Source organism: Oryx dammah, unplaced genomic scaffold, assembly GCF_014754425.2.
Source record: "Oryx dammah isolate SB20612 unplaced genomic scaffold, SCBI_Odam_1.1 HiC_scaffold_27, whole genome shotgun sequence".
In the NCBI taxonomy this organism is placed as follows: domain Eukaryota; kingdom Metazoa; phylum Chordata; class Mammalia; order Artiodactyla; family Bovidae; genus Oryx; species Oryx dammah.
Window position 1 is genome coordinate 8,506,582 of NW_024070211.1, and position 26,012 is coordinate 8,532,593.

The 26,012-nt window shown below is 55.5% G+C and overlaps 1 protein-coding gene across 1 annotated transcript; it reads left to right on the top strand.

Moving 5' to 3' along the window:
• LDLRAP1 (low density lipoprotein receptor adaptor protein 1) lies at positions 1 to 25,512 on the top strand. Its single transcript, XM_040229660.1, has 9 exons — positions 1 to 175; positions 10,062 to 10,204; positions 10,806 to 10,918; positions 12,848 to 12,962; positions 18,781 to 18,853; positions 19,222 to 19,308; positions 19,826 to 19,956; positions 21,393 to 21,427; positions 23,510 to 25,512. Exons 1-9 carry the CDS (start codon positions 85 to 87, stop codon positions 23,652 to 23,654), a joined length of 933 nt encoding a protein of 310 aa, XP_040085594.1. The 5' UTR covers positions 1 to 84; the 3' UTR covers positions 23,655 to 25,512.
• Positions 25,513 to 26,012: the final 500 nt, after the last annotated feature.

Here is a 26,012-nt window from a genome sequence, read left to right on the forward strand (position 1 = left end):
GCGCCGCCTGGCCCCGGCGGAAAGTTTTCCCTGACGGAGTTTTTGGCTGCGGCGGAGGCGGCAGCGCGGCGGCCCGGGGAGGCCATGGACGCGCTCAAGTCCGCCGGGCGGGCGCTGATCCGGAGCCCCAGCCTCGCCAAGCAGAGCTGGGGGTGCGGCGGCGGCCGGCACCGGAGTGAGTGTGTGCGCGTCCGCCGGGGGCCCGGGCTGGGGGTCGCGGCGCACGGAACTCGCCTCCTGAGGGGCCCCGGAGTGGGGAGAGAGGCAGGGCCTGACCCCGCGCCCTGTGGCCCGGGAGCGACTTTCCCCGACCCTGCGTGGTTGAGGGTCTCCGAAGGTCACGTCCCCACTCCAGCCCCCATTCTTTTCGGCTGTGGAGGAGGGGCAGGAGCTGGGGGAAGAAACGGGAGCTCGGGGTCCCCAGGTGCGGGCTGCAGGTCGGAGGAGGCGCCTTGCGCGACCCGGGCACCTCCCGTCTTTGGACAGCCAGGGGAGGCGGGAGCTCGGCGTCTGTACCCGGGAGGTGTGGTGTTGGGGGGAAGGGACGTAGGGCCGGGGGGGGATTTGGGAAGACACCCCCACCCCGCGCCCCTGCATTCTGGCCCGCGGTCAGCGGCCGGCGGGCGCCCACCTTGTCCGCTTCCCCCAGTGCAACCCACGAAGTCATCTTTTAACTCCCTCGGGCGCGCGGAAACAGACTCAGGTGCGAGCCCGGGCTTCGCCGGTACCTGCTGGAAGTTGGGGGCGGGGCTCAACCTGGGGTCTCAGGAGGTGCCTCCCATCCGCCCTGTCTAGACCCCTCCTCTGGCGGGGTTCAGGTGGCCCGGCCGGCGTCCTGGAGTATTGGAAACCTGTCTTTATTTCTCGCACTTCGCCGCTTGAGCTTTCGAAGTCCCTAGGCCCCCGGGCGAAAGGCAGGCTCTGCCGCCGCCTCTCCCAAGGGGCGTCCGGGAGTCTGCGAGGAGCCTCACTGGGCTCCCCCTCCTCTCCCTGTCTCCAGTTACTCTCAGGGAACCAACCAGTCACCTGGCACCTTCCCCCGCGAGGCCTGAGAAACCCAGCCCAGGTCCCTCCTTTTTCAGGAGGAGTGGCTTGCCCTGGGTCACGCAGCGCCTTACTGGGAGGGAGATACAGAGCCAAAGCCAGCACTGCTGCACTCTCCCGCCTCCCCTGCCGACAGCCTGGGACCCGGGCCTCTCCCGCACCAGGAAGCCCGCTCTCAGTACACTCCATCCTCTTCGGTCTTGGCCTTCCAGGGCTCCACCAGGGGAGCCCGAGTTCCCTAGGCTCAGGAGAGGCCCCGGAGTGCCAGCGTGTCTGGGCCTAGGGAGCCTGCCCTGCCCCACCTCTTGCCCCATTCTGCGGTTCCAGCGGTGCCTGCCTCCTAAACCAAGAAGACTAGCGTTGGGAACGTGGGCTGGTGCCTGCTGGCGGGGCTGGGGTCAGGCCATTAGGACTGGAGGAGGCCAGGGATGCACCCATCTCCCACATTTATGGACTCCCAAAATAGCTCCTTTAAATATTTGTGGGATTTGATTAGAACTTCAGAGAATGATGGCCCGTTCCAATGGGGAAACCCTGTTGTTTTCTCTAGGGATAAGGGAGGAGCGAGGACAGGGAAGGAAACTTAGGAACACCCCCTCTCTCTTCCCCCACTCAGTATGGGGAAAGGGGAGAAGAAGCCACCTTGAGTGGCAGAAAAGAGTTTCTCCTGCCTGTTCTGATCTTGGACAAGTCACTTGTCCTTTCTGATCCTCAGTTTTCTCATCTGCAAAATCAGGATAAAAACTCTAACCTGGCAGGGATGTGGTTTGTTAGTTTGCTTTTATTTTTTAATTATTTTTATTTATTTGGCTGCCTTGGGTCTGCTGCCAGGGGCCCTACTTTGTGGCATGTGAGATCTTTCCTTGCAGTGCAGCGGGCTTCTTTCTGGTTGTGGCTTGAGGGCTCCAGAGCGTGCCAGCTCAGTAGTTGTGGCATGTGGACTTAGTCTCCCCCGCCTTCCCCCCTGCATGCGGGAGTCTTTACCATCTGAGCCACAAAAATTTATTTTTGGCTGCGCTGGGTCTTCATTGCTGCGAGTGGGCTTTCTTTAGTTGCGGCAAGTAGGGGCTGCTCTTCCTTGTGGTGGCCAGGCTTCTCAAGGCAGTGGCTGCTCTTGTTGCGGAGCACAGCCTTCCCTCGTTGCAGCTCTTGGCTCTGGAGCATGTGGCCTCAGTTTTGGTGCATGGGCTTAGTTACTCTGCGGCATGTGGAATCTCCCTAGACGGGGGATCGAACCTGTGTCTCCTGCCTTGGCTGGCTGATTCCTATACACTGCACCACCAGGGAAGTCCAGAAGGTATAATAGATTCTTAACCACAGAACCACCAGGAAAGTCTCTCTGGCAGAGGTGTTGAGAAGGTTGTTGACAATAACATTTCCTTCTGGCACCTAACTGGTGGTTTCCTGCTGCCCCACTCTCCCTTCCCCTGCTTGTCATGTGGGCCTTCACCATGACTCTTAATGTGGTGGAACAAGTTTGTGGGGGGCTCAGAGCCTGTCTACAACTGCGCAGAAAAGGCGAGGAGAGCCCTGTTCCTCTTAGGTAGACCCCAGTAAGCCAAGAGTGCTGTCCTGGAGCCTTCTGGACCTAGAATGAGCTGGTGTGAATTCCCACCTGTCCCTGGTTAAGTCAGTTTTTTGATGTGTAAATTGTCGACAATAGTAGTACCCAGTTCAGTGTAGTTGCTGTTGTTTGATGCAGGTTAACTGAAAGCATGTTTTCCTGGCAGAAAGAGCTCAATGAATGGCAACTACTGTTTTTGTCACTCTACCTTGTAGGTAGGGTTTTTCTTCCATTATCATGTTTGCTCCTGTGAGGTGTCAGAGCAGGGATTCTTATCAGATTCATTTTTCAGATAAAGGAGCCTGAGGCTCGGGAAGTGGAGTCAGTGGCTCCAACCCGGAGCTTCCAAGAGCTGGCTCCAAATCCCTAGCCCAGGGGTCTTATCAGTGTGGCCTCATGGACTCTGACCCCTGGAGTGACTGAGGCAGGGCTGGCCGCCCCTGAGGACTGCGGTGGTCGCAAGTAGAGGGGGAGGCGGTGAGGTGTGTCTGGGGTAGGAGTGCTGAGGCAGCCTGACGTGGGGTGGTGTCCCAGCCAGGCCTTGGATCCAGTCCTCAAGGTCTGAGCCCTGTGCTTGAGTTTGGGGACCAAACTGAAGCCAGTGGAGTTAAGGTTAGACCTGATACCCGCTGTCGGCTGTGACTTGCTCCTCACCCCTCAAGGTCTTCAGCTGGGATTAGTGCACTCATTGTTTTATTTGCACAGAAACTGAAGCCCGGAGTAGGGCTTGCCTTAGGTCACAGAGCAAAGCCGGCAGCAGACAGGCTTCTTTGTCCTGACCCTCACCGCCCCTGTCTCCCAGTTACTGCCGACTTCAAAGGGGGACTCTCTCCTTCTCCCACACATGGCTTTCCCCCTACCCCCACCCCATGCCATCTCTTTGGGAACCATAAATATTCTATTTCAGTCCCTGGCCAGGGGTTTTCCTTTCTTCCAGTTCCCTGGAAGGCTGACTCACCCCATCCCCTCAATACCCTTATTTCCACAAGGAGTCCCTCTGACCCTCAGATTCCTGCATGGGTTGTCAGAGAACTCTGAGAGAGAGAGACCAAGTAAAGAAACCTGAGGTGCAGGTTTCAGCAAAGCTGGTTCATGGTAGTTGGGGGTGGGACCGAGGATCTAGTCCTACTTATTCATAATGTTAACTTTGAAAGATATAAATAAACCCAAACCACAATATACTGAGCACGGACTGTGTCGGGCACTGATAGAGGTATCGGGGAGGCTGGTGAATGAGTTCATCTCTGCCCTCTGGGGTAGGAAGCATGACTGGCGCACCAGTGAGTGGTGTGCTTGTCGGCAGATAAAGCAGGTGAGGAAGTGATAGGCGGTGTCTTTGTTTGGGTTCTAGAAGCAGATGCCGAGACAGGGGTCTGAGTACAAGTCGCTTATTTGGGAAGAGATCCCAGGAAGTATTCTTAGGAGAAGCGAGAAGAGAAAGGAGTCCAAAGAGTGGACACCGTGAAGCCCATTTTCATTGTAGGCAACTGAGAGGCCACCCCAGGGGGAGCTCCAGAGCAGTTAAATTTCATTTGAGGGGCAGTTCCTGTCAGTGGTTGCAGGGCTGCTGGAGACGGGAGCTCTTACTGCCCCAGGCTGAGTGGGCATCCAAGTCTCCAGCAGCCAGAGAGAGTGGCATGTCAGGTGGCCTGGGTGGAAATGGTACCTACCTTGGGCTTCCCAGGTGGCACCTGGGTTCTTTACCTAGAGGTAAAGAACCAGCCTTCCAGTGTAGGAGACGAGGGTGCCATCCCTGGGTTGGGAAGATACGCTGGAGAAGGAAAGGGCAACCAACTTCAGCATTCTTGCCTGGAGAATCCTTTGGACAGAGGAGCTAAAGGTGGGGCAATGAGAGTGTCAGGGTAGGAGGTCAGGGAAGGCCTCTCAGAGGTGACACGGAACACGGGTGAATACAAGGAGGGCGGAATCTGGGAACAGCATGTGCAAGGGACATTTAACTGGCGGCTGGGACTTCTCGCAGCCTGGTGGCTGAGGGTGAGGTGTGTGGCTTGACAGAGTCTGATCACCCACGGCCCGCTGAAAGTGAGCCAGATGTTCTTTTCAGGCGGCATGCAGGGCAGGTTACCTGTTCTTCCTGGGTGATCCTGAGCCTGGCCCGGCTCATGGGAAGGGGCTCGGCAGATTGCAGGAGAGAGTCACAGGCACAGCTGTGAAAGTCAAGGCTCAGCACCCTGGATTCTGAGTCATGCCTAGACACCACTGAGCATCTTCATCTGCCAAATGGGAGTCCTGATAAATCCTTGACTCTTCTCTAAAGTACTGCACATGGCTGTGTACACCTTTGCATTTGACCCTTGGTAATGACCCAACCAGTCCATCCTCAAGGAGATCAGTCCTGGGTGTTCATTGGAAGGACTGATGCTGAAGCTGAATTTCCAATACTTTGGCCACCTGATGTGAAGAGCTGACTCATTGGAAAAGACCCTGATGCTGGGAAAGATTGAGGGCAGGAGGAGAAGGGGATGACAGAGGATGAGATGGCTGGATGGCATCACCGACTCGATGGACATGGGTTTGGGTGAACTCCGAGAGTTGGTGATGGACAGGGAGGCCTGGCGTGCTGCGGTCCATGGGGTCACAAAGAGTCGGACACGACTGAGCGACTGAACTGAACGGAATGACACTCACACTTGTGATCTGCCAGGCACGGTTCTAAGCCCAGCTCGTGGGTGTACTGATTCCATCCTCACCCACACAGTCCCGTGGGACTGATACTACTGTTGATACCGTTTTGAAATGTGGAAGCCAAGGACCAGGGCGGTAGAGTGACGATGAACCCCACTGCTGCTGTTATCATTTTGAGGGGCTTGGCAGCTTACAGGATCTTAGTTCTCCAACAAGGGATTGAACCCAGGCCCCTGCAGTGAAAGCACCGAGGGGTGCTTAACCACTCGATCACCTTTTAAAAAAAAATCATTATTACTTTCTTTTGATAATCTTAATAACTTCTGGAATTTGCTTAGCATGTTTCACACGCTGAACCTTTTTTCTGCTGACACTCCTGCAGGACTGAGCCCATTTGTCAGAAAAGGAGACTGTGGCCTGGAGAATCAGCCCCACTCCAGGTCACAGCAGAACTTGGGTCCTCTTCTTGAGATACCACTCTGTGGCTCCTGAGGCCATCTCCCCAGCAGGCTGGAGGGGACTGGAGGCCAGGAGCCCGGTTGGAGGATGGATTTGGCCGTAGCCCTGATGTTCTAGCCATCAACCAGGCTGGAAGGGGCACAGGGCACCTTGCCCAGCCCTGACTCCCGGGCAGGGGCCCCTTAGTGAGGAAAGAGTACCATGTTTGCAGCTACAAGTCAGACTGGGCATACGGTCCATCCGTCCCTAGCTAATTCTGACAGCAGGTCATCTGTAAAAATCACAAGTTAAAATAGCACAGTTATTACACACTACAGGGCCAAAAATAACCAGGACCGGAACAGGGCTGTGGACTCAAGCCTGTATTTGCCTAGGGGCCTCTGGGAGCTCTTCATGATGCCTTGGGTTCCTCCTCGAAAGGAACCTGTGGCCTCCAGCGTGAGGTGGCTGCGTGGTGAGCGGGGCGGTTGTGGTAGCGAGCCTTACCTCTGTCTTTCCTGAGTGCTCCCAGGTGCTGGTTTCTTCCGGGAGGGCGTGGGGCCTGAGAGAGCTGACACCTCATCAAAGAGATGATTCATGCCCCAGAAGTACGGGAGGGGAGGCAGGGTTTACTGGAGGGGAAGAAAGTTCCTTCTTGGGCCTGGGAGGCCAGGGTGATGGGGGTGGGCAGGGAGAAGCAGAATGAAGCCTGACAGCGTCATCGGGCAGGGGTGCACCTCCTCCCCGCTAGATCGTGGAGGAGGCAGACGTGCACGAAAGTCCTTGAAGAGGAGAACACACTAGCAGGCAGCTGCTTGGTGGTGGAGAAATGGCTACAGGAGGAAGAGGGGGAAATCCATACCCAGAACAGAGTAGCCCCCGACAGGACAGAAGAGGCCCCAGGAGGCAGGACCATGGGTGGGGCCCTGTGCTAATAAGCACATTACACTTTATTATCTCGTTATCTCATTATCTCATCAAAGGGTCAGAACAGCCCTGTGAGCTGGAGACTCTTGCTTCTCCCGTTGTGTAGAGGGCTTCTCTGGTGGCTTAGTTGGTAAAGAAGCTACCTGCAATGCTGGAGACCCGGGTTCGTTTCCTGGGTCGGGAAGATCCTCTGGAGAAGAGAATGGCAACCCACTCCAGTATTCTTGCCTGGAGAATCCCAAGGGCAGAGGAGCCTGGCAGGCTACGGTCCACGGGGTTGCAAGAGTCAGACACGACTTAGCAACTAAACCACCACCATTTTAATAGAAGAGACAGCTGAGGCTCAGGGAAAGTTAATTAACCTACTCAAGCTCAGTGAGTTCTAGGATTAAGGCCCTTGCTCTTAACCACTAGGATATACCGCCTCAAAGAAGGCTTTCTGGAGGAGACTGGATGGAGGGGTTTCAGTCTAGCAAAAGTGAAAGGGAAAGTGAAATCGCTCAGTCGTGTCCAACTCTTTGCAACCCCATGGACTGTAGCCTACTGGGCTCCTCCGTCGATGGGATTTTCTGGGCAAATGTAGTGGAGTGGGTTGCCATTTCCTTCTCCAGAGGATCAAACCCAGGTCTACCTGCATTGAAGGCAGACGCTTTACCCTCTGAGCCACTAGGGAAGCTCCTTGGTCTAGCAAAGGGAAGGGCATTTCTGGTAGAGGGAGCTACTTGTGAGCAAAGACACAGAAGTAGGAAAGTAAACGTTACATCATGGGAGGAAGCTCTGCGTGATTGGACCCTCTGCTGTGTGTACACGCGCCTGAGTGTGTGTGTCTGTGTGTGTATGTGTGCGCGCACATGTAGGAGGAGAGGAGGCTGGGCAGCCTGTAACTCCCACCAGTGCTTGTGGGCATTACCTGTAGTGGATTGGGAGCTGGGGTCCCTCTGACTTGCTGTGTGACCTTGCACAAGTCCCATTGTTCTCTGGGCCTCCGTTTTGTCATCTGTCAAGTAAGGGGGTTGGGGTGAGGGTCTCTGAGGCTTGGTGAGTGGCCACCAGTCTACCAGGGCCCTCTTCCAGGAGCCCGCAGAAGAAAGGATGGGTCAGGCCAGGGTAGGAGGATTGCAGAAAAATGCCAAGCATTTCAGAGGTCAGGGGGAACTGGGGAATATCTTGACAACAAAGAGGTCGTCCATGACCTTGGCAGGCTCTGGCCCTTGGAATGGAGGGAGCGGAAGTGGCTTTGGAGAGGGGCCAGGAAAGGGCAGAGCCAGCGGAAATGAGAGCGGAGACATGAAAAACTCGAGGATGTTTGCCGAGGGGCAGGGGTGGATGAAGAGACGAACAAGGCCACGCCTGAGGGACTGGGATTACCTGCCTGCAGCCTTGTATTGAGAAACAGTTCAGAGCCTTTAAATCGGAGGGAATAGAGCTGTAGTGGATTAGCAATGTCTGCCGAGGACACAGGTGACAGGCCTGGCCGTACCTGGTTTGCCCTCGTTCCTCAGAGGGGTCTCAGGTTGAAAGTGGTGGTCTGGGCAGATTCCTACAGAGAGGAAGCCTCAGGAATTAAGAACTGTGGAGGGAAATACCTGTGGCTGTAGGAACTTCTCCCTGACATTTTGCTAGAAGGAGGGTAGTTTGCCTCATGGGAAGATAGTATCGCCTAATGGTTAGGAACTTGGGCTTTAAGCGTGACTTAGACAACTGATTGGACCAATTCCTTGTCCTGTGAGCCTCAGTTTCCTCATCTGTGAGATGAGAATAAGGGGCTTCCCTGGTGGCTCAGATGGTAAAGCGTCTGCCTGCAATGTGGGAGACCTGGGTTTGATTCCTGGGTTGGGAAGATCCCCTGGAGAAGGAAATGGCAATCCACTCCAGCACTCTTGCCTGGAAAAATCTCATGGATGGATGGAGGAGCCTGATAGGCTACAGTCCATGGGGTCGCAAAGAGTCGGACACGACTGAGCGACTTCACTCACTCACTAGCTTGTAAGGTAGTCATGAGTGTTAGAGCGCTCTTTTGCCCTGGGGGTGGTAATGTTCTTGGTTTCTTGAGGGGAAGGCCCATTGTCTGAGTTCTCATCACCAAACAGGACTGGAGCACCTCAAGGACTTTCTGATTCTCTTTGGAGGATCAAATCAAATAGACTCCTGGTTGACGGACGGAGGATGGGATCCCTTTGGGAGTCTTCTTAGTGGGGCCTGGCCTTCTTTCGGGGTAGAGGCTTAAAGGCAGTGGGCCAGGGTCCAGAGCTGAGGATGGCATTGGGGGCATCTCGGGCCTGAAAGCATCCTTGGTGTTGTCTGGGTTGTTCCTTCACTTGGGCAGGCCAGCTTGCATGCACCGGCTTCCTCTTCACCTGGGTCTCACTCTGCAGAGTAGGCACTAGGAGCTCCTGAGAGTTCCTGTATGACCCGTACCCCAGCGAAGACCACCCTTCTCCTCTTGTCCCTCTGCCTGCTCAGGGCGTCTCAGATGGGTGGGTCCAAACAGGGGCCTCTTTCCAGCTCTCCTTCCTGGTCTGTTTCACTACCCAGTGAGCCAGGCTCCTCCCCTCTTTGCAACCTTCCTTACTTTGGTCATGGTCAGAGCTTGCAAAGGGTCCTTCCCGGGGCTGCTGCTGTGTACCACTGCTGCAGCCCAGGCATTATTAGTCTCAAAGAGGAGAGAGGCCTTCCCCAGGGCCATGCAGGTGGAAGGAAGCAGAGCTGGGATTTGAACCCCGGTCTTCTGGAGTCAGGTGGCCTTCGTGTCATGTCTTTTGAGCAGTCACCTCCCTCTTTCCCTACTAAGCCTTACCTCACCCCTGCTCTCCTTGGACTGCTGTCTCTTTCCTGGTCTCCCCTCCTCCCTACCTCCTGGGGTCTGTGGCTATGCAAAGAGAGGAAAACAGGCCAGGCTGGGGCCATGGGAATCACCTAATCTTGAATTCTGACTCTAACCCTTTACTCATTGGCCTTTGTCTGCCAACTTCCTCTTTTTGAGCCTCAGTTTTCTAATCTGTAAAGTGGGAATAATATCCATCTCACCAGATTGCACTGAAGATTCAATATGAAAGTGGCACGATTTGCCCTCAGAAAATATTAACACTGAAGTTAAGAGTTTGGGCTTGAAAATAAGAGTTTGATTCTGGGCTGTTGTACTTGCTGGCTCTGTGGTCTTGGTCATGGGATTTCGCCTCCCTGGGTCTCAGTGTCTTTGTGTCTAAATGAGTATGATAAAAGCGTCTGCCTCACAGGTTCTCCTGAGGGTTAATGAGAAGATTTTATGTAAAGCTTCCTACCATGGTGCCTGGGATATGCTAGAAAATGTTAGCCCTTCATTAAAGATAAAAATGATAGATAGGGGGACCCCAGTGTCCCTTGCTGGGTCTTCCTAGGAGATGGGGGCTGCAGACGCTGGCCTTACCCATCAGGGTCTGAGGGCCTGTCCTTCTCTGCCCAGAGCTGCCTGAGAACTGGACAGACACCCGGGAGACCCTGCTCGAGGGCATGCTCTTCACTCTCAAGTACCTGGGCATGACGCTGGTGGAGCAGCCCAAGGGTGAGGAGCTGTCAGCCGCCGCCGTCAAGAGGATCGTAGCCACGGTGAGCCCAGTCGAGGCGGGTTGTGGGAGCTCCAGGTAGGGGGCTAGCTCCTGCGGGAGTGGGTGGCACCCACCGCCTGCCTTATGACCTGAGAGGCAGGGTGGCCCTCTAGGACTGATTGCCTCCCCAGCTCTTGAGTGAGCACATGCCCTCCGAGTCCGCCTCTCCTGGTGGTCTAGGCCCCCCTCAGCTCAGACCCCTGCAGGTACAGCGGGTGGAGCGCAGAGTCCCCACGCTGCTGGACTCTAATAGCGCATTCAGTCCTCAGAGTCTGACACCCCCTCCTGGCTGTGTGTCCTTCGGCCAGTGCTTTAACCTGTCTGAGTCTTTTTCCTCCCGAGGCGAAACCCTGCCGCCTGTGAGGAAGACTCGAGGTGCTATGCTTGGCAGACGGCAGGTACTCCGTGAGAGACTCGTGTCTCTGTTTTTATCAGAAGGGGGTGTCGACCGAATTATATTCCCCGTCACGTCTCTACCAGTCACCCGAACTGAGGCCTTCTGTGGGCCTCACATCAGGGGCTCAGAACAGCGGGGAGTCACCCATGAGGGTGGGTCCCAAGTGCAGGCAGGTAAGGCTCCTCTGACCCACGTCTGCCCCAAGGCCAAGGCCAGCGGGAAGAAGCTGCAGAAGGTGACTCTCAAGGTGTCGCCCCGGGGGATCATCCTGACGGACAACATCACCAACCAGCTCATTGAGAACGTGTCCATTTACAGGTACACTCAGCATCGCCCAGCTTCCCTCTGCCCCTCAGGGCGGTGGGTGGAGTGCTTTGTCTGAGTCCAGGCTCTACCACTGCCTGTCGGGGCGACCCTGGGGCCTTGGTTTCCTCATCTGCATCTGTCGGGGTGGAAACAGGCCCCACCCAGGGGCTGTTGTGGAGCACGAGGGCCCACCCCTGGCTCACAGCGCACGCCTGGCTGAAGGGCTGCTGCCGCCGTCACTAGTTGCAGCGCCCTGGGACAACCCGCACCTCCCCCCTTGTGCTGCTGAGTCAGGCTTGGAGCAGACAGCAGCGCCGTCACTGCCTTTTTTCGCTGGGATTACAGCAGCTCAGCTCTGGACATCTGGCCAGGCATCCAGGGAGGCCTCGGGCGCATCTGAGGCCAGAGCGTAGACGATCTCCGATCTCGGTAGCGGTTGGGGGCTAGTCACAGGGCGACAGGCCCGGCCCTTGGAGCCTCAGGCCATCCCTGCCCATGTCAGCTGGTCAGTTGTAGGACTTCAGAGCTGGAAGAGACGGACAACTCAGGTCCATTTTCCACCTGGGTAGCTGAGGCCCAGGGAGGGAATTGCCCTCATGGTGAGGTCATGACTGGGTTGAGCCCAGGACACCGAGGGCAGACTTGTGTCAGCCCTCGAGTCCCTACACCCTCTTGCTTCATCTCCAAGCAGGTGGCTCAGCCAGCTAGAGCACAGACCAGTCCTGGGGTTGGGGTTGGAGTGTGTGTGTGGGAGTGGATGTAAGCTAGGGGCTCGTTGTAGAGTTTCTAGCTTGTGTCTTCCTCTTCCCTTCCTAATTCTGCCTGCCTCCTTCACCCAGCATTTACCTGCTCTGCTGAGGTCTGTGCCAGGTGAGGGGATCAGACCCATCCTGCCTTCAGGGAGCTTCTAGTTGAGGAGGAGATGGAGGGGAGGACATGAGACAGAAGTGTTTCCCAAGAGGGCAGAGAAGGAGAGGCCTACCTGGGGTTACCCGGGAAAGCCTCTCCTTGCTGAGGCGTGAAGAATAGCAGGCTCTAGTTGATTGATACCAAAAGACCCAGGGCATTAAGGAGACCGGCTCAGGGTTGGAGAAGAGGTGGCTAGGAACCTGGCACCCCCTCCCTCTGCCCACTTGGGGGTTTTAAATGGTCCTGATTGATCCCTTTGTCAATGCCTGTGATTGAAGCTGGGGCCACGTGAGTCAGGGAATCTGCAGAGCTCCTGTCCCACCTCTGGGCCCACAGCTCCTTTCCCGACAGGGATTCCCAGGATGACTGGAGGCCGCACGGTGGGATCAAATGGGGTGAGGGGGTGTTTCAAGCTGGGGAGCTGCCTCCTAGGCCCCCACCCTGCTCCCAGCTCCTTTTCCCCTGGCCCGAGCCCCAGGAGGACCTGTTAGCAGTCTCAGTCATCCTGGGAGCAATGGGCCTGGGACTCTTCTGACCTGTGATTAGAGGGAGGGCAGTTGGGGGGCCTTCAGGTGAAGGGCATCCTTTTCCTCCTTCCAGCTGGTCAGCACGGACCTCCGTGAGGCAGCATGGCAGTGGCTGTGGCCCCCGGCCCACTAGCTTGGTGGTCTGTTAGCCTTGGTTTTTTCACCTGCAAAGTGGGAGTGGTACTAGAACCCATCTCAGAGGGCAGTTTTGAGAATTCAGCGAGGTGCCGTCTAGAAGGCTGCCTGGTGTGCAGTAAGGGTTCAGCTACTATTGTTTGGGGATGTGGCCTTCCTCCAGTCTTTCCTATCACTCCTTCCTGCCAAGCCTGGGTTCCCTCCCCTCCCCTGTCCTGCCACAGCTGGCCCAGGACACCAGGCCCAGAGTCCTGCCCTGGTGGAATGGGACTGCAGGCTGCCTGGACCTCGGGATGTGCTCTAAGGGGCGTCCCGGATGCGGTCAGGCCCCTGTCCCGGAGGCTGGTGACACTTCCCCCTTGCCTTTCAGAATCTCCTACTGCACGGCAGACAAGATGCATGACAAAGTGTTTGCGTACATCGCGCAGAGCCAGCACAACGAGAACCTCGAGTGCCACGCCTTCCTCTGCACCAAGCGGAAGATGGTCAGTTGGGGGAGGCTGGGCTCGGGCAGCAGGAGCCTCAGTTTGGGGGCCCTGACTGCAGGGGAGGCAGGACCCAAAGGGGTTATCAATTAAATCTGAAATCCCTGGGAACCTCAAGTGGTTGCTCAGCTGAGAGCTGAGGGCACCCATGCAGGGCCGCAGGTCACCTGGCAGGGTGGACTGCCTGCAGCTGGTCTGTGGGTGGCCACAAGCCCACTTTCCCAGTGAGTACCCTGGGGCCCCTTCCGCTCTGTCATATGATTTGATGGATTTGAAGTCTAGGAGAGGTGGTCTGTCCCTGGTATGGTCTGGGGATGCAGGGCCTTACAGAGATTAGTCTTTGGAGACTGGTGATCAGAGTGGCCCAGGGTGAAAGGCAGAGGTGAGGGCCCCCAGAGGACCTTGCTGGCTATGGCCAGAGCAGCGAGGGAAATGGCCCTATGTTGGTACCTACTCTGCCTGTTTCAATGGTCATCTCTAAGGTATCGTCTCATTTGCTCCTCAGAACAACTCTACGAGATGGGTGCTGTAACTGTGTTCATTGTTTTTATTTTTAATGAGGAAACAGCCTTACAGAGGTTGGCTGTCTTGCTCAAGATAACATAGCCAGCTAGGCAGAGGGAGGGTCTAAACCCACGTTTCTTCCCTTCCTGTGTGACTAAGGAGCCCGGAGCCCCTTACCCCATTTCCAGGCCACCCTGATCACATCTGGCTGGGGCGGGTGGGACCTCGGTGGTCTCTGGGCTTTTGTCTTGAATTTCGTGGCAAGCCGCTGGAGTGAGTCAGTCTTTGGCATTGAAGTTTTTGTTTCTGAGGCCCCTGAGGTCTGAGCATCCGCCCTGTAAGGAGGTTCCTGACATTTATTGATTTAGTATTGTCCTCGGTTGATCTCTGTGTCCGAAGCCCAGAGCCCCAGTTCCTGTATCCTAGCGTCCTTAAAGCCGAGGAGATAGGATCTGTTCAACTCCCCCGTCATCAGGGACACATCCAGGACGTTCCAGTGTTGAAGTGGCCCCCAGGCTTTCTGCTGCCCTTCAGGGCCAGCAGTGGAGCACCGTCCAGTCTCCCTCTCTGCTTCTGTAGCCACTTTGCTGCTTCTGACTCTCACCCTCCTGCCTCGCTCTCGTAAGGCCCTTTGTGATCGGGCCTGCTGGGTAATCCAGGATAATCCCCACCTCAGAGTCCTTAACTTAATCACGCTTGCCAAGTTCCTCTTGCCCTGTAACATTCACAGGTTCTAGGATTAGATTGTGGACATCTGGGCTGAGAGGGGTGGGCGGGCTTCCCTTGTGACTCAGCTGATAAAGAAACCGCCTGCAATGCGGGAGACCTGGGTTTGATCCCTGGGTTGGGAAGATCCCCTGGAGAAGGGAACAGCTACCCACTCCAGTATTCTGGCCTGGAGAATTCCATGGACTGTATAGTCCATGGGCACGCAATGAGTCGGACACGACTGAGCGACTTTCCGTCTTGTGGAAGGAGGGGTGCTGTTCAGCCTGCCTCAGGGCCTGTGGAAGGAGCCCTGTGGGAGGAGTCCCGCCGGGCCTGACCCACCCTGCGGCCGCGGGCGAGGCCCTGCCCTTCCCTGGGCTGCGTGGCCCTCGGGATGGAGGCCGCCTCCTTGGCCTCCTGGGTGGCTCTCAGGGGTCCCGGCTGCTTCGTGCGCCTTGTTCCTTCCTTGCAGACTCAGTGTCGCCAGCCGCTCCCCCGGGCCTCGTGGCGCCCTGGGTCCCTGCGCTGCGGTGGCTTCTCCCGTGACAGCCATGTTCCCCACAGAACAAGCGTATTATGTCCCCATTGTTTGTCTCTTCCTCCGCACTGAGCAGAGCAGGCGCTGAGCAGGGGCAGCTGGCCCTCGGCCATTGCTGCAGAGTAGGGGCTCCCAGCATGTAGGGACTTCCTCCGGGGTGGGGAGGTTGGGGGTGAAAGAGCGAATGCTGGCCCGGGGGCCGCAGGAGCCTGGCCTGGGGCCAGAGGACTTTAGACAGGCTTGAATGAAGCCAGTCTGCCCCAGGCTGAGAGGTCAGGTTTACTGGGGGAAACAGCCGGCCACTGCTCAGTGCTGACAGCAGAGCCTGCAGCAGAGGGCCGGCTCAGCGCGCAGGCCCCTTGCTTTCCTCAGCCCGTTCTCATCTGCGTCAGGAGCGGCTGGATCTCGGCTTGTCCTTCTCCAGCCTCTCCCACCTGGTCTCTCCGATTCCAGCAGGCCCCTCAGAGAGACAGCCCAGCCCGGGGTGGTGTAAATAGACCATCTGACACGCGGGTGGTGTCCTTGTGGCTCCCAAGGCCTCAGCCAAGGCCGGACTTCCAGTGTGTTATGGCCTCGTGGCCTGGTCGCGTTGGAGATCCCGAGACTCTCAGGGCAGAGAGGACGTGACTGACGAGGAGGAGGCAGAAGGCAGAATGGGTGCCCCGGTCTCTGCATCCCTGCCGCCGGCAGGTCCCTCCACAGACGCGTGCTGCTCCCTGTCCTGGGCAAAGCTCTGTGCCAGGCCCTGGGGACCCCGGGGAGTGAGGCCACGGAGAGGAGAGCCAGGAATCAGTTACTGGCCCACAGGGAGCTTGGTTCTCGGGTGGTGGTCACTGTCATGCTGGAGATCGTGAAGACTTCCCCGAGAAGGAGACATTTTGAATTGGGCTTTGAGGGATGAGTAATAAGTGGGAGGAGTTTCCCAGGCCAAGAAAAAGGGGGCAGGGTGGTGAGAGGGTGGGTGCACTCCAGCCCAGGAATCATCAGCAGGTGAAGACATGAGGTGCAAACTTCAGTGATATATTTGGAGGTGGGGGATTCAGATGTCACTGGAGCCTGGGTGGATGGCACCTCAGGGGAACCTTGAATTTGGATGTTGCTGCAGCCCTCATTTCTTTTGGCCAGCGGCCCAGAGTCTCCACATCTCCACCCTTCCTTGCTGGGCTGCCTGAATCAGCAGGAAGCCAAGACCTACCCAAATGGAGGGCAAGGGGTCCCTTTCTGGGTCACCCACCAGTTCAGCTCAACATGGGTGGCAGAACCACCAGGCCTCTCTTCCCTGGAGGCTCTTCTTGTGCATGGCTAGAATAAGATTCTCTACAAAGAAATGTTTTTATCTGCCCACCTGGGAGCCCTCAGCCAGCACTTCGGCCTCTGGGCTCGGGAGGAAGGTGCCGTTGCCAGCGCCAGTGGGGAGCCCAGGGCTGCAGGACAGGTGGACTCCCTAATTCTACCTGGGGTCAGGTGGGCAGGGCTCTTCTTCTCCTCAGGACAGTGGTATCCCCCGGGTAATCCTTTGGTGCAGCAGTTAATGCTTCTGGGCAGCAGGGCTATGCAGGTACCTGGCCCCATTTGGTTTGAGTACCCAGCTGGGATCCTGGATCCCGCAGTCCTGGCCCGCATCTGCAGCCCTAAGCGCAACAGTTCCCTGTGAGAAGCTGACCACCTGGTTATCCGGAACAAGACAGGGACATGAAAAACTGGGCAAGGTAGTACCAGGTCAGGTAATAAGACAGACCCACAGGCCGGAGGCATTCAGGAGGGGTGGGCCCCTGGCATGTGGAGTCAAGGAAGGCTTTTCTGTGGGCAGACGTGAACAGTCCTTCCATCTCATGCTGGTGCCCAGATTCCTGCAGTCACCCAGGAAAATGGGGCCCACCCCCCCTCCCAGTCGCTGTCCAGCCTGGGCTTACAGCCACCTGCAGGCATCTGCATCTTGAGTTATATTCGGTTTAACTTGCAGCTCAGGACTTCAGGGCGAAAGGGCGGGGATATATGCAAATGAGCAAGCAGATTTATGCAAAAACAGCATCAGGCCTGTGTCCCCAGATTTCCCGGAGGCAAAAATAATGGCATTCCCATCTCCCTGCCACACTGGGTGACCAGCCCTTGCTTGGGTGTATAGTGATCTGACTCTGGCTGGTAATTAGCCCATATTTTTAGTTCATGGGCAATTCTCAATGGTAACTGGGTCTATTAAACTTGATTCAGACGTGACAGCTTAAATTGTAAACAGCTGTGAAGAGTTTCATACTTAATTACCATATTTAAGTTTTGCCATAAAGCACCCGTACTTCTATCAAAAATGTAAATGACGGAGACATTCAAATGAGATTTTATACTTCGTGAAGTTTAATTGGCAGGGATCAGTCAGCTTGTTTAGGGATTTTAAATTTTGAAGAAGAGTTTTAAAGGCAGTAGCCACAGATTCATTTCTCAATTAAGTTGAGTTGTCTGGCTGAGGGGAAGGGAGTGGGGCTGAGGCTGGTTAGGCCTGAACTTGTTGTGTACCTGAAAGAGTCTGGCACTTTCTTCCCCAGGCCAGGCCTGCAGAGGAAGCTACCTGTCGCTTCTGGCTACAGCTGCAAGTTCTAGGACTTTCACTCCCAGAAGTCGAGCTGATTAACCCTGAGCTGAAATCAGAGAGGAAGGGGCTAAGATGAAGGTGGGCTGAGGGTCGGTCCTGGCTGGAGTGTGAGGCCTCAGAGACCTGTCCCTAGGCAAATACCATCCAGCCAGCAACCTAGGCACCCCTGGAGGGCTCTGGAGATCAGGGGTGTTCACAGAGTTGATGCTTGCCTTTCGGGAGCACCCAGTCGGGGTGGCATAGGCAGGCAAGCATGGGCTTTGCTGGTGTCTCAGCACTAAAGAGTCTCTGCAGTGCAGGAGACACAGGTTCAATCCCTGGGTCAGGAAGATCCCCTGGAGGAAGGCATGGCAACCCACTCCAGTATTCTTCCCTGGAGAATCCCCATGGACAGAGGAGCCTGGCAGGCTACAGTCCATAGGGTCACAAAGTCAGACACGACTGAAGCAACTTGGCAGGCAGGCATGCAAACTGGTAACGCTTCCATATGATGTCACTAGAGAGAGATAGGCGAGGCTGGGGGAGCCCAGTGCCCGTGATGTCATGTGACATGGCATGGCGTAGCACGGCGTGACGTAAGAGAGGTGATGACATGTAGGTTGGGTTTAAAGGGGTAGATGGGAATCCCCCAGGGGTTGAGGGCCAACGTGTGGCCTTTCTTTATAAGTAGGTGATGGCACTGGATGGTTTTAGTCTTCTGCCCCGGGCCCTTATTGACATCCTGCTCCTGCCAGGAAGTGACTTCCCTGGTGCAGATGGTACCTACAATGCGAGAGACCCAGGTTTGATCCTTGGGTTGGGAAGATCCTCTGGGGAAGGAAATGGCAACCCACTGCAGCACTCTTGCCTGGAAAATCCCATGGACAGAAAAGTGTGGTAGGCTACAGTCCATGGGTTTGCAAAGAGTCGGACACGACTGAGCAACTTCACTTTCACTTTCCTGCCAGGAAATGAAAGAGCCTTTTTGGCATCCAGTTGCAAGCCCCTTTGACCTGCCATAGTCCTGACCAGAGTCTAACCTGTGGCTCATTCAGGCAGTGGCGGAGGCCCTTTCCCAACTCTGGCTTTTCTGTTCTGTAATTCTAAGGGCTAAGTTACTATGTGAAGTCCTCAGGTCATCAGGGAGGACTTCTTGGATGAAGTAAGCCTCACGGTTAATTAATTGCATTCAGGGAAACTCAAAGGGGAAGGAAAAAACTTGGAGGTGAATAGCCATTGCCAAGGTGGGGGGTTGAAGTACCGGTGGGAACCTTGGCTGGGCTCCTGGTAGTGATGATGGGGCCTCAGCTGCCTGGGGGAGGTGTGGCCCCTTTCCTTCCAGGCTGCTTTGGTGATGGGGAGGGGCTGGGGTTCCGCCTCCACCCATCAGACATTCCAGAGCCAGGGTGGGCCTGGCCTGGAGTCCCAGGGCCTCCAGTGGAGACTTGCTGTTACCTGCCTAACAATGTACCCCTCCCCCGACTCCACTTCCTGTTTTTTAGGCCCAGGCTGTCACCCTCACAGTAGCCCAAGCCTTCAAAGTCGCCTTTGAGTTTTGGCAGGTATCCAAGGAAGGTGAGTCTTGTTTGTGATGTAGCGAGTGGGGGGTGGGGGTGTTGAAGACCAGCTGAACAGTAGGGGCAGGGCATATGGTAAAGGCTCTGGAGTTAACTTCATCTTCATCACATATGTGGTTTGTGGCTTTGGCCAAGTTCCTGCACCTCCGAGCCTCAGTTTCTCCATCTGAAGAATTGGGAACAGCTTTCTCCCTCCCCCAGGGTTCTTGTGAGGAGTAAATAAAATATGCCGAGTTTCTTTCCTCCCTTCTGGAGACATTACACCTGGCTCCCCTGAGATGGGCCACAACTTGCCCCTGCCCAGAGGTGGCTAGGGCTGGAGTGCCGGGCTTGGGGACTCCCAACACGCTGTGCTTGGTCCCACAGAGAAGGAGAAGAGGGAGAAAGTCAACCAAGAGGGAGCGGACGTCCTGGGTGTGGGCCACCAAGACAGCGCCCCTTCGTTGAAGAGCCGTGAGTCTTGAACTGGGGAAAGGGCCTGCCCTTCATCCAGAGCATCCCCCCGACCCTGGCCACCTCCCTCCTGGGCCAGGGTCAACTCCTAGGTCCTAATTTTTATTTTGTTGTTAAACTAATAATACTTAATTATAGAAAAATTAGCAAATGTAGGTAAAGGGAAAAAATGACTTGTTTAGGTGCATGTCCAGACATATCCAGGTATGTCTGTGCAGATATAGAAATCTGGGTATATGTCTCTCCCTTCACACTTTATAGAACCTCAATGCCTGTTGTGAATATGGGTTCCAGCCTGAATCACGAGTGGGACAGAGCTTCCCACCCCGTGGGCTGCTGTGCAGCTGCCTCAGGAGGTTCCAGGGTGGGTCTCGGTGGTCTGGGTGATGGGCCTGGAAAGGCCATGCCCAAGGAGGGAGTTGGGACCAGACCAGCCCAGGAGACACCAGGATGGGGCCCAGAGGCTGGACTGAGGACAGGAGCCTCCCCTCACCCTGATGCACCTGACCCTTCATAGTGGTCGTCACTGGGAACCTGCTGGACTTGGAAGAAACGGCCAAGGCCCCGCTGTCCACGGTCAGCGCCAACACCACCAACACGGACGAGCCACCGCGGCCTCAAGCCTTAAACAGCAGCAGTGTTGTCTGGGTGAGTGGTCACGGGGCCTGGGATCCCCCACGGATCGAGGGAGCCTCGGCCTGGTCCCCAGATGAGGCCTGCGGCAGCTCCTGAGCAGGCCCTGGCACCCACTTCTTGCAGGCCTCTAGGAGGTCCTGACCCTAGCAGCACCCAGGCCCCGGGTAGGGGATAAACAATGTCCCTTTGAACCTAGGGCTGCTTCGCCAACAGGCTTGGCTCCTAGCAGAGCTGTCTCCTCACAATGCCTGGCCTTTTGGCCTGAGCATCCAGCTCTGCCCACTGCAGGAACAGCCAAAGGCCCCCTTGTTCTCACTGCGGGCTGTTCTCTCCTGACGCCCCCTCCCCCTCAGCCGTCTGAATGAGGAGCCTGAGACTCAGGCAGGCAGCCTGGTCCTTGACTGGCTCTGTGACCCAGGGCAAGCCCCCTGACCTTTCTCTGTCTCAGCTCTTTTACTTCCTCAGTGATGATCATGACCTCTGCCTGAAGAATCTTCCAGAGGAACCTGATTTTTTTTTTAATTAAAAAAATTTTAAATTCCTTTATTGATAATTTCAGACATGAAGTATTACAAAAACAGTACACAGAATTCCTGTTCCCCTTCATATAGATTCCCCAAGTGTTAACATCTTACATAACTGCATTACAAAGATCAAAATCATTAACATTGATACAGCACTGTTATATAAGCTACCAGCTTTGATTCACATTTCTCCACTTGTCCCTCCAGTGTCCTTTCTCTGGTCCAGGATCCACTGCAAAAGGACATGTTACTTTACTTGTAACGTCCCTTTAATTTTTAAAAATGTGGACCGTCGAGAGACTTGAATAAGTGCCAGATCCCACTGCCTGTTGGGGGCCACCCAGTGTCCCCTGAGCGGGCACTGTGAACTGGTCTGGGAGCCAGCCTTGCCACCTGCCTGTCCCTCAGGAGGCTGCGGAGGGAGCCTTGCCCAGTTTTGTTTTTTTTTTTCCCACCTAGGCTGTGGGATTCCTGCCACTAGTTATCCCTTATGAGCTTAGAATCCTGGTTCAGCTTTCAAAAGTGGGTAAAAGCAAGAAAACCTTCCCCCAACCCTCTCCCTCTCGGATCTGGAAAGCCGCAGAGATCATTCAGTCCAATCTCCTCAATTTATAGAAGGAAAAGCTGAGTCTCAAAGAGCAGCGGTGACTTGCCTCACTAAGGTGTTGCCGAGTCGTGGCAGAGCTAGGAACTGAAACCCTGGGCCTCTGGGCACCCAGGGGTCCTCTCTCCCGTCCCAGGCTTGGGTCCCTGTGCTGAGATGCTGATGGCAGTAGCCAGAGGGAGGCCTTCCTATGTCCGTTCCCCCAGGGGCCCGCCAGACTCCTCCCGTCCTCCTGCGTGCTCGGTGCCCGTAGCTTCCCAGGGCTGTGGGTATGTGCTTCCCCTCTGAGGGCTATCATCTCCCGCTTTGTTTTCCCCAAGGAGCTGGATGACGGCCTGGATGAAGCATTTTCAAGGTAACATTAGCTGGGCTCCTGATGCTGGGGAAGGAGGCCTGGCACTTGTGGGGGTGGGGTGGGGAGCTGGCCTCCAGGGCTCTTTGCTGTGTCTGAGAACATGAATTCTGACCTTCTCCAGAGGGAAAATCTCAACTTGAATATGTCCAGGGGCGGGGAGCTCACTGCTCAGCCAGGCCTGCTAAAGCGTCCTTGCCGGTGAAATCTGAAGCTGTTTTTCCTCATGGCTGCTTGAGCCCAGTCTGAGCTGAACTGAGCACAGTGCAGCTCAGGTTGGCTTGCTTTTCCTGTGCCTGGTGTGGCCTTCAAAAATGGGCTTTTGGCGCAGGTTTTGTCTGCTCCCGAGGTTTTGGCTCTATGGAAAGGGGTAGGGAGGAGGCAATGTTAAATTAAATCCATGTAGCATTTACTTGCGGAGAAGGCAATGGCACCCCACTCCAGTATTCTTGCCTGGAAAATCCCATGGACGGAGGAGCCTTGTAGGTTGCAGTCCATGGGGTCGCTAAGAGTCAGACACGACTGAGTGACTTCAATTTGACTTTTCACTTTCATGCATTGGAGAAGGAAATGGCAACCCACTCCAGTGTTCTTGCCTGGAGAATCCTAGGGTCGGGGGAGCCTGGTGGGCTGCCGTCTATGGGGTCGCATAGAGTCAGACGCGACTGAAGCGACTTAGCAGCAACAGCAGCATTTACTAGGGGTGGGAGTGAAGCCCATCAGGAGATAGGTGGTCTAGCCGGAGGCTGGTGGCATTTTCCCTTTTTACCAGGGTTCATCTCTGTCCACGGCTACCTTCAGCTCGGGGACACACCACCACGAAGGTGGACTGAGGAGAGGCCTGGGCAGCTCAGGGTCCTGAATCAGGCCTTCCTTACTCCCTTGGGACCCACAGCAGCCCCCTACAGCCGTCATCCCCTTCCCCATCACCTTCCAGCCAGAGCCGGTGGGAACCTCGGCCCAGCACTGGTGAGGGCGGGGAGCGGCAGATGTGGCCCCTTCATTATTCTCGTGGCCATCTCTCCTGCTTCCCTGGCTGACTGCAACCCTCCTGTTTGAAGGAAATCTTTCATTTGCTTTTTCCAGATTACTGAAGTGTCATATGCCCTTAATTAACAACTTTGAAAATCAGCAAAGCATTAAACAGGAAATAACACCATCCCATAATCCCACAGCCCAGACTTTGGGGCTTAACTCATGCTGATCCTATACATATGCATTTTTTTCTTTGCCTTGATCAGCTCATGATATTTGTATTTGGGGATCCTGATTTTTCACTCTACGCTGGTATATATCTGGAGCATTTCTCCAGGCTATTAAAAACTCCTTGTAAGCACCTCATTCATCGACTGCCTCACATTCTTTTAAGGATGTGGGCTGTAATTAACTCTGCGGATTTTTTTGACATTTAATTGTGCCCCTTTTTGAATTTACTTTGTGAACGGCGCTGTGTTGAACGTAGTTAGAGCCAGTGGTCTTCCATGGTTTCCCCAGGCCCCCTCCCACGCACTCCCCCCTCTGCCTTGGCACAGCTGCCCTTTCTTCTCTTCCCTGGGCATTTCCTGATGGAGCCGTCGGTGCCCCGGCCTCTCTGTGGTGGGAATACCACTGCCTGACCCACAGTTTCCTGAGCCACTTGACCTTCAAGGGTAGACTCTCTGGTTAGAGGTTCCACCTCTCCCGACATCTGGGTCTTTCTTTTCTCTAAACAAATAATGTCATTTATCATTTTTGGCGCAGTGGGTCTTCATTGCTGCAGGAGCGCTTTCTCTGGTCGAGGTGTGCATGCTTCTCATTGTAGTGACTTCTTTTGTTGCAGGGCATGGGCTTAGTAGTCAAGGCACGTGGGCTCAGTTGCCCACGTGTGGGATCTTAGTTCGCTGACTAGAGATCAAGCCTGTGTACCCAGATGAATTTCTAACCCCTGGACCGCCAGGGAAGACCTGGGTCTTTTCTTCTTTGTCCCCAAATCCTGCCGTTTGCCCACCCATGCTCTCTCGCTTCTGACCCTTTTGCTGGACTGCCTCCTTGGGCCCCCACCAGTCCCTTGCCTGGGCCCCCAGCTTACACAGCTCTGCCTTGCAGGCTGGCCCAGTCTCGGACGAACCCTCAGGTCCTGGACACTGGACTGACGGCACAGGACATTCATTACGCCCAGTGCCTCTCACCTGTCGACTGGAACAAGGCTGACAGCGGTGGCGCCGAGCCGGACGACCTCTTCAGCTTCTGAGGCCTGGGGCTGGCAGGACATGTGACGAACCAAAGCTCCCCACGTTTGGGATTGGGGGCCAGCTCCTGGACTGTCCCCCACGCCGGCCACCCTCCTCCAGTCGGCAGCACTGTTAGCCTGAAGATCAAAGTGCAGCCAGTCAAGCAGAGGGAAGGAGATATATTATTTTTAACCCTGTTCTTTCTCTAAGAACTGAAAGATGCCTTGAATATTTATTCAGTGACTCCTGGTTCCAGAAGCCGGTTTGGCATCAGGCATGAGCGCAGTGTGATAACCAGCTTCCTGCCCTCTCTTGTGTGAGCGCTGCTCGCTGTGGGTATCAGGATGGTGACCAAAGCATTTCTTGTCCCTTCTCTCTGAGGGCCCAGATTTCCCTGGAGGCGCCCCTGCTCCTTACTGAAAGGAGCTGGGTCCTTCATTTCTGCCACCCTTTGAGCACAGGAGGGCCCTGCAGCCTCGGGAGAAGACGCTTCATCCCGCTCGCCTTCCCAGCAGGCCCCAGCAGGCTGGGGCTTGAGCTCCTGGCCCTGGGGACGCTCAGAGAGACAGGGGCAACCCCTGACCAAAGACAGCATGTGGCGGCACTTTAGAGCAGTCACCGCGGGCGCGGCCCCCGCTCCTTGATGGTGCTGTGTTGTGTAGAGCTTTCTTTCTGCCCTTCTTCCAAGAGGAGGGGCCCAAAGTCCCCGTGGAGGGTCCCCACCAGTGCTGCGCACCAGTGTAACTGGCCGCTCACGGACTCCTAGAGTCTGCCTGCAACAGTGGGGTCATCTGTGTGGCCGCCCTCCCTGCCCTTCCCCCTGCGTGTGCTGCTGCTGGCTCTGAGCCCCACCTCCCCATACTTCCTGAGATGACACGTGAAACCTAACACCTAGATTTGATCTGCAACTCATTGGTTGCAAGTTTCAGACGAGGAAACTTGAGGCCACACGTGTGGAAGAAGAAAGAGTCGAGAGTGGAACCCAGATCTGGTGCCAAAGCTGCCTTCTCACCCCCTCCACTCACAACTCGCACCTCCTTTTTTTTTCTCTCTAGCTTTGTTGTCCTCCCAGGAACCAAAAAGCCCCAGCTATTTTCTGACCAAAATGTATTTCATAACAAACCATCTGGTGCCTTTACACACAGAACTGGCATGAGCCTGCATGCCCTGCTAACTGTCTTGCTGTTGATTTCCGTGAAAATGGAAGTGTTTGAAGTCTGCTAATTCAGAGGGTGAAACAAAACCAAACTTCGTAAGCATCACGCAATTCCTTCCTGACGCTCCAACCCCAGGTCAGTGCCAGCAGCCACCTGTCTTCAGAGTCTACCCTCCTCCCCTCTCCCACAGGGCTCCCGGCAAAGCCACCAGCACACCCTCCATCCTCAGGTGCCTCCCAGGCCTGGCTTTACCAAGCTGAAGTCCCTGGTGGTAGTCGGAGCAAGTTACACCAGCCTAGGAAACACCATTTTTTTAGATTTTGTGTATCTAAGCATTGGAATCAGAGCACAGACAGAAATGCCTGGGTGAGACGAAGGGTAGGATTGTCTTTATCAGAATGTGGCCCTGGCCCAGCTCCCGCACCCCACCGCCCTGCTACCCAGCCCAGACCTCCTTGGTGTCAGCCCGTGTGTCTGTCATGAGGCAGCAGGGATTGGGCCTGACACAGGCCGCCCTTGGCACGAGGGTCCAGGAGCCCGGAGAAAGGCCTTGCTGTGTTTGTGTGACTCGCAGTGGGGTCTTCATCTGGTCCCCGGCCAACAGCAGTCATTGTGCTCCCTGTGTGTCTGCAGATAAGTTTGTGCTTTACTTGGTGTTGCTGTAAAGGAATTCTAAAAAGGAAAAACAAAAGTAATAAACGTTATCTTTTTGAAATACAAAGAGCATTCGGATGGAGTGGCCTCTGGCGGACCCTGCCCTGGGGTGGTTGGGGCTGTGGTGATCACAGGCGCAGACGTGGGGAACGGTGGTCTGTGGTCTGGCAGATGAGACCAGGAGCCCTCTCTTCATTGGCCGATGGGCTCTGAGAGGTCATCTCTGGATAGCATAGTGAGCTCAGCCCTGGAGAGGTCTCTGAAGGTCTAGGTTAAGGCCCCTAACCAGGGTGTGTGACCCCTTGAAATAAACATGGCCACGCATATATTTCTCTTGGGAAGGATGTCAGTCATTTTTCTTGCTGTCTCAAATGAGGCCATGATATTTATTCATTTGGCAGACTTTATGCTAAACTCAAACCAGGCCTAGGACTTTGTGCTGGGGACTAAGCGGTCCAGATACCTTGTCCATATGGACTCAGGACACTGGCTTGGGTGATTGGGGTTGGTGGAAAGTGTGTTTTGGTAACTTGGGAGACCCAAGGTCTAGCTCTGGCTTTGCTGCCT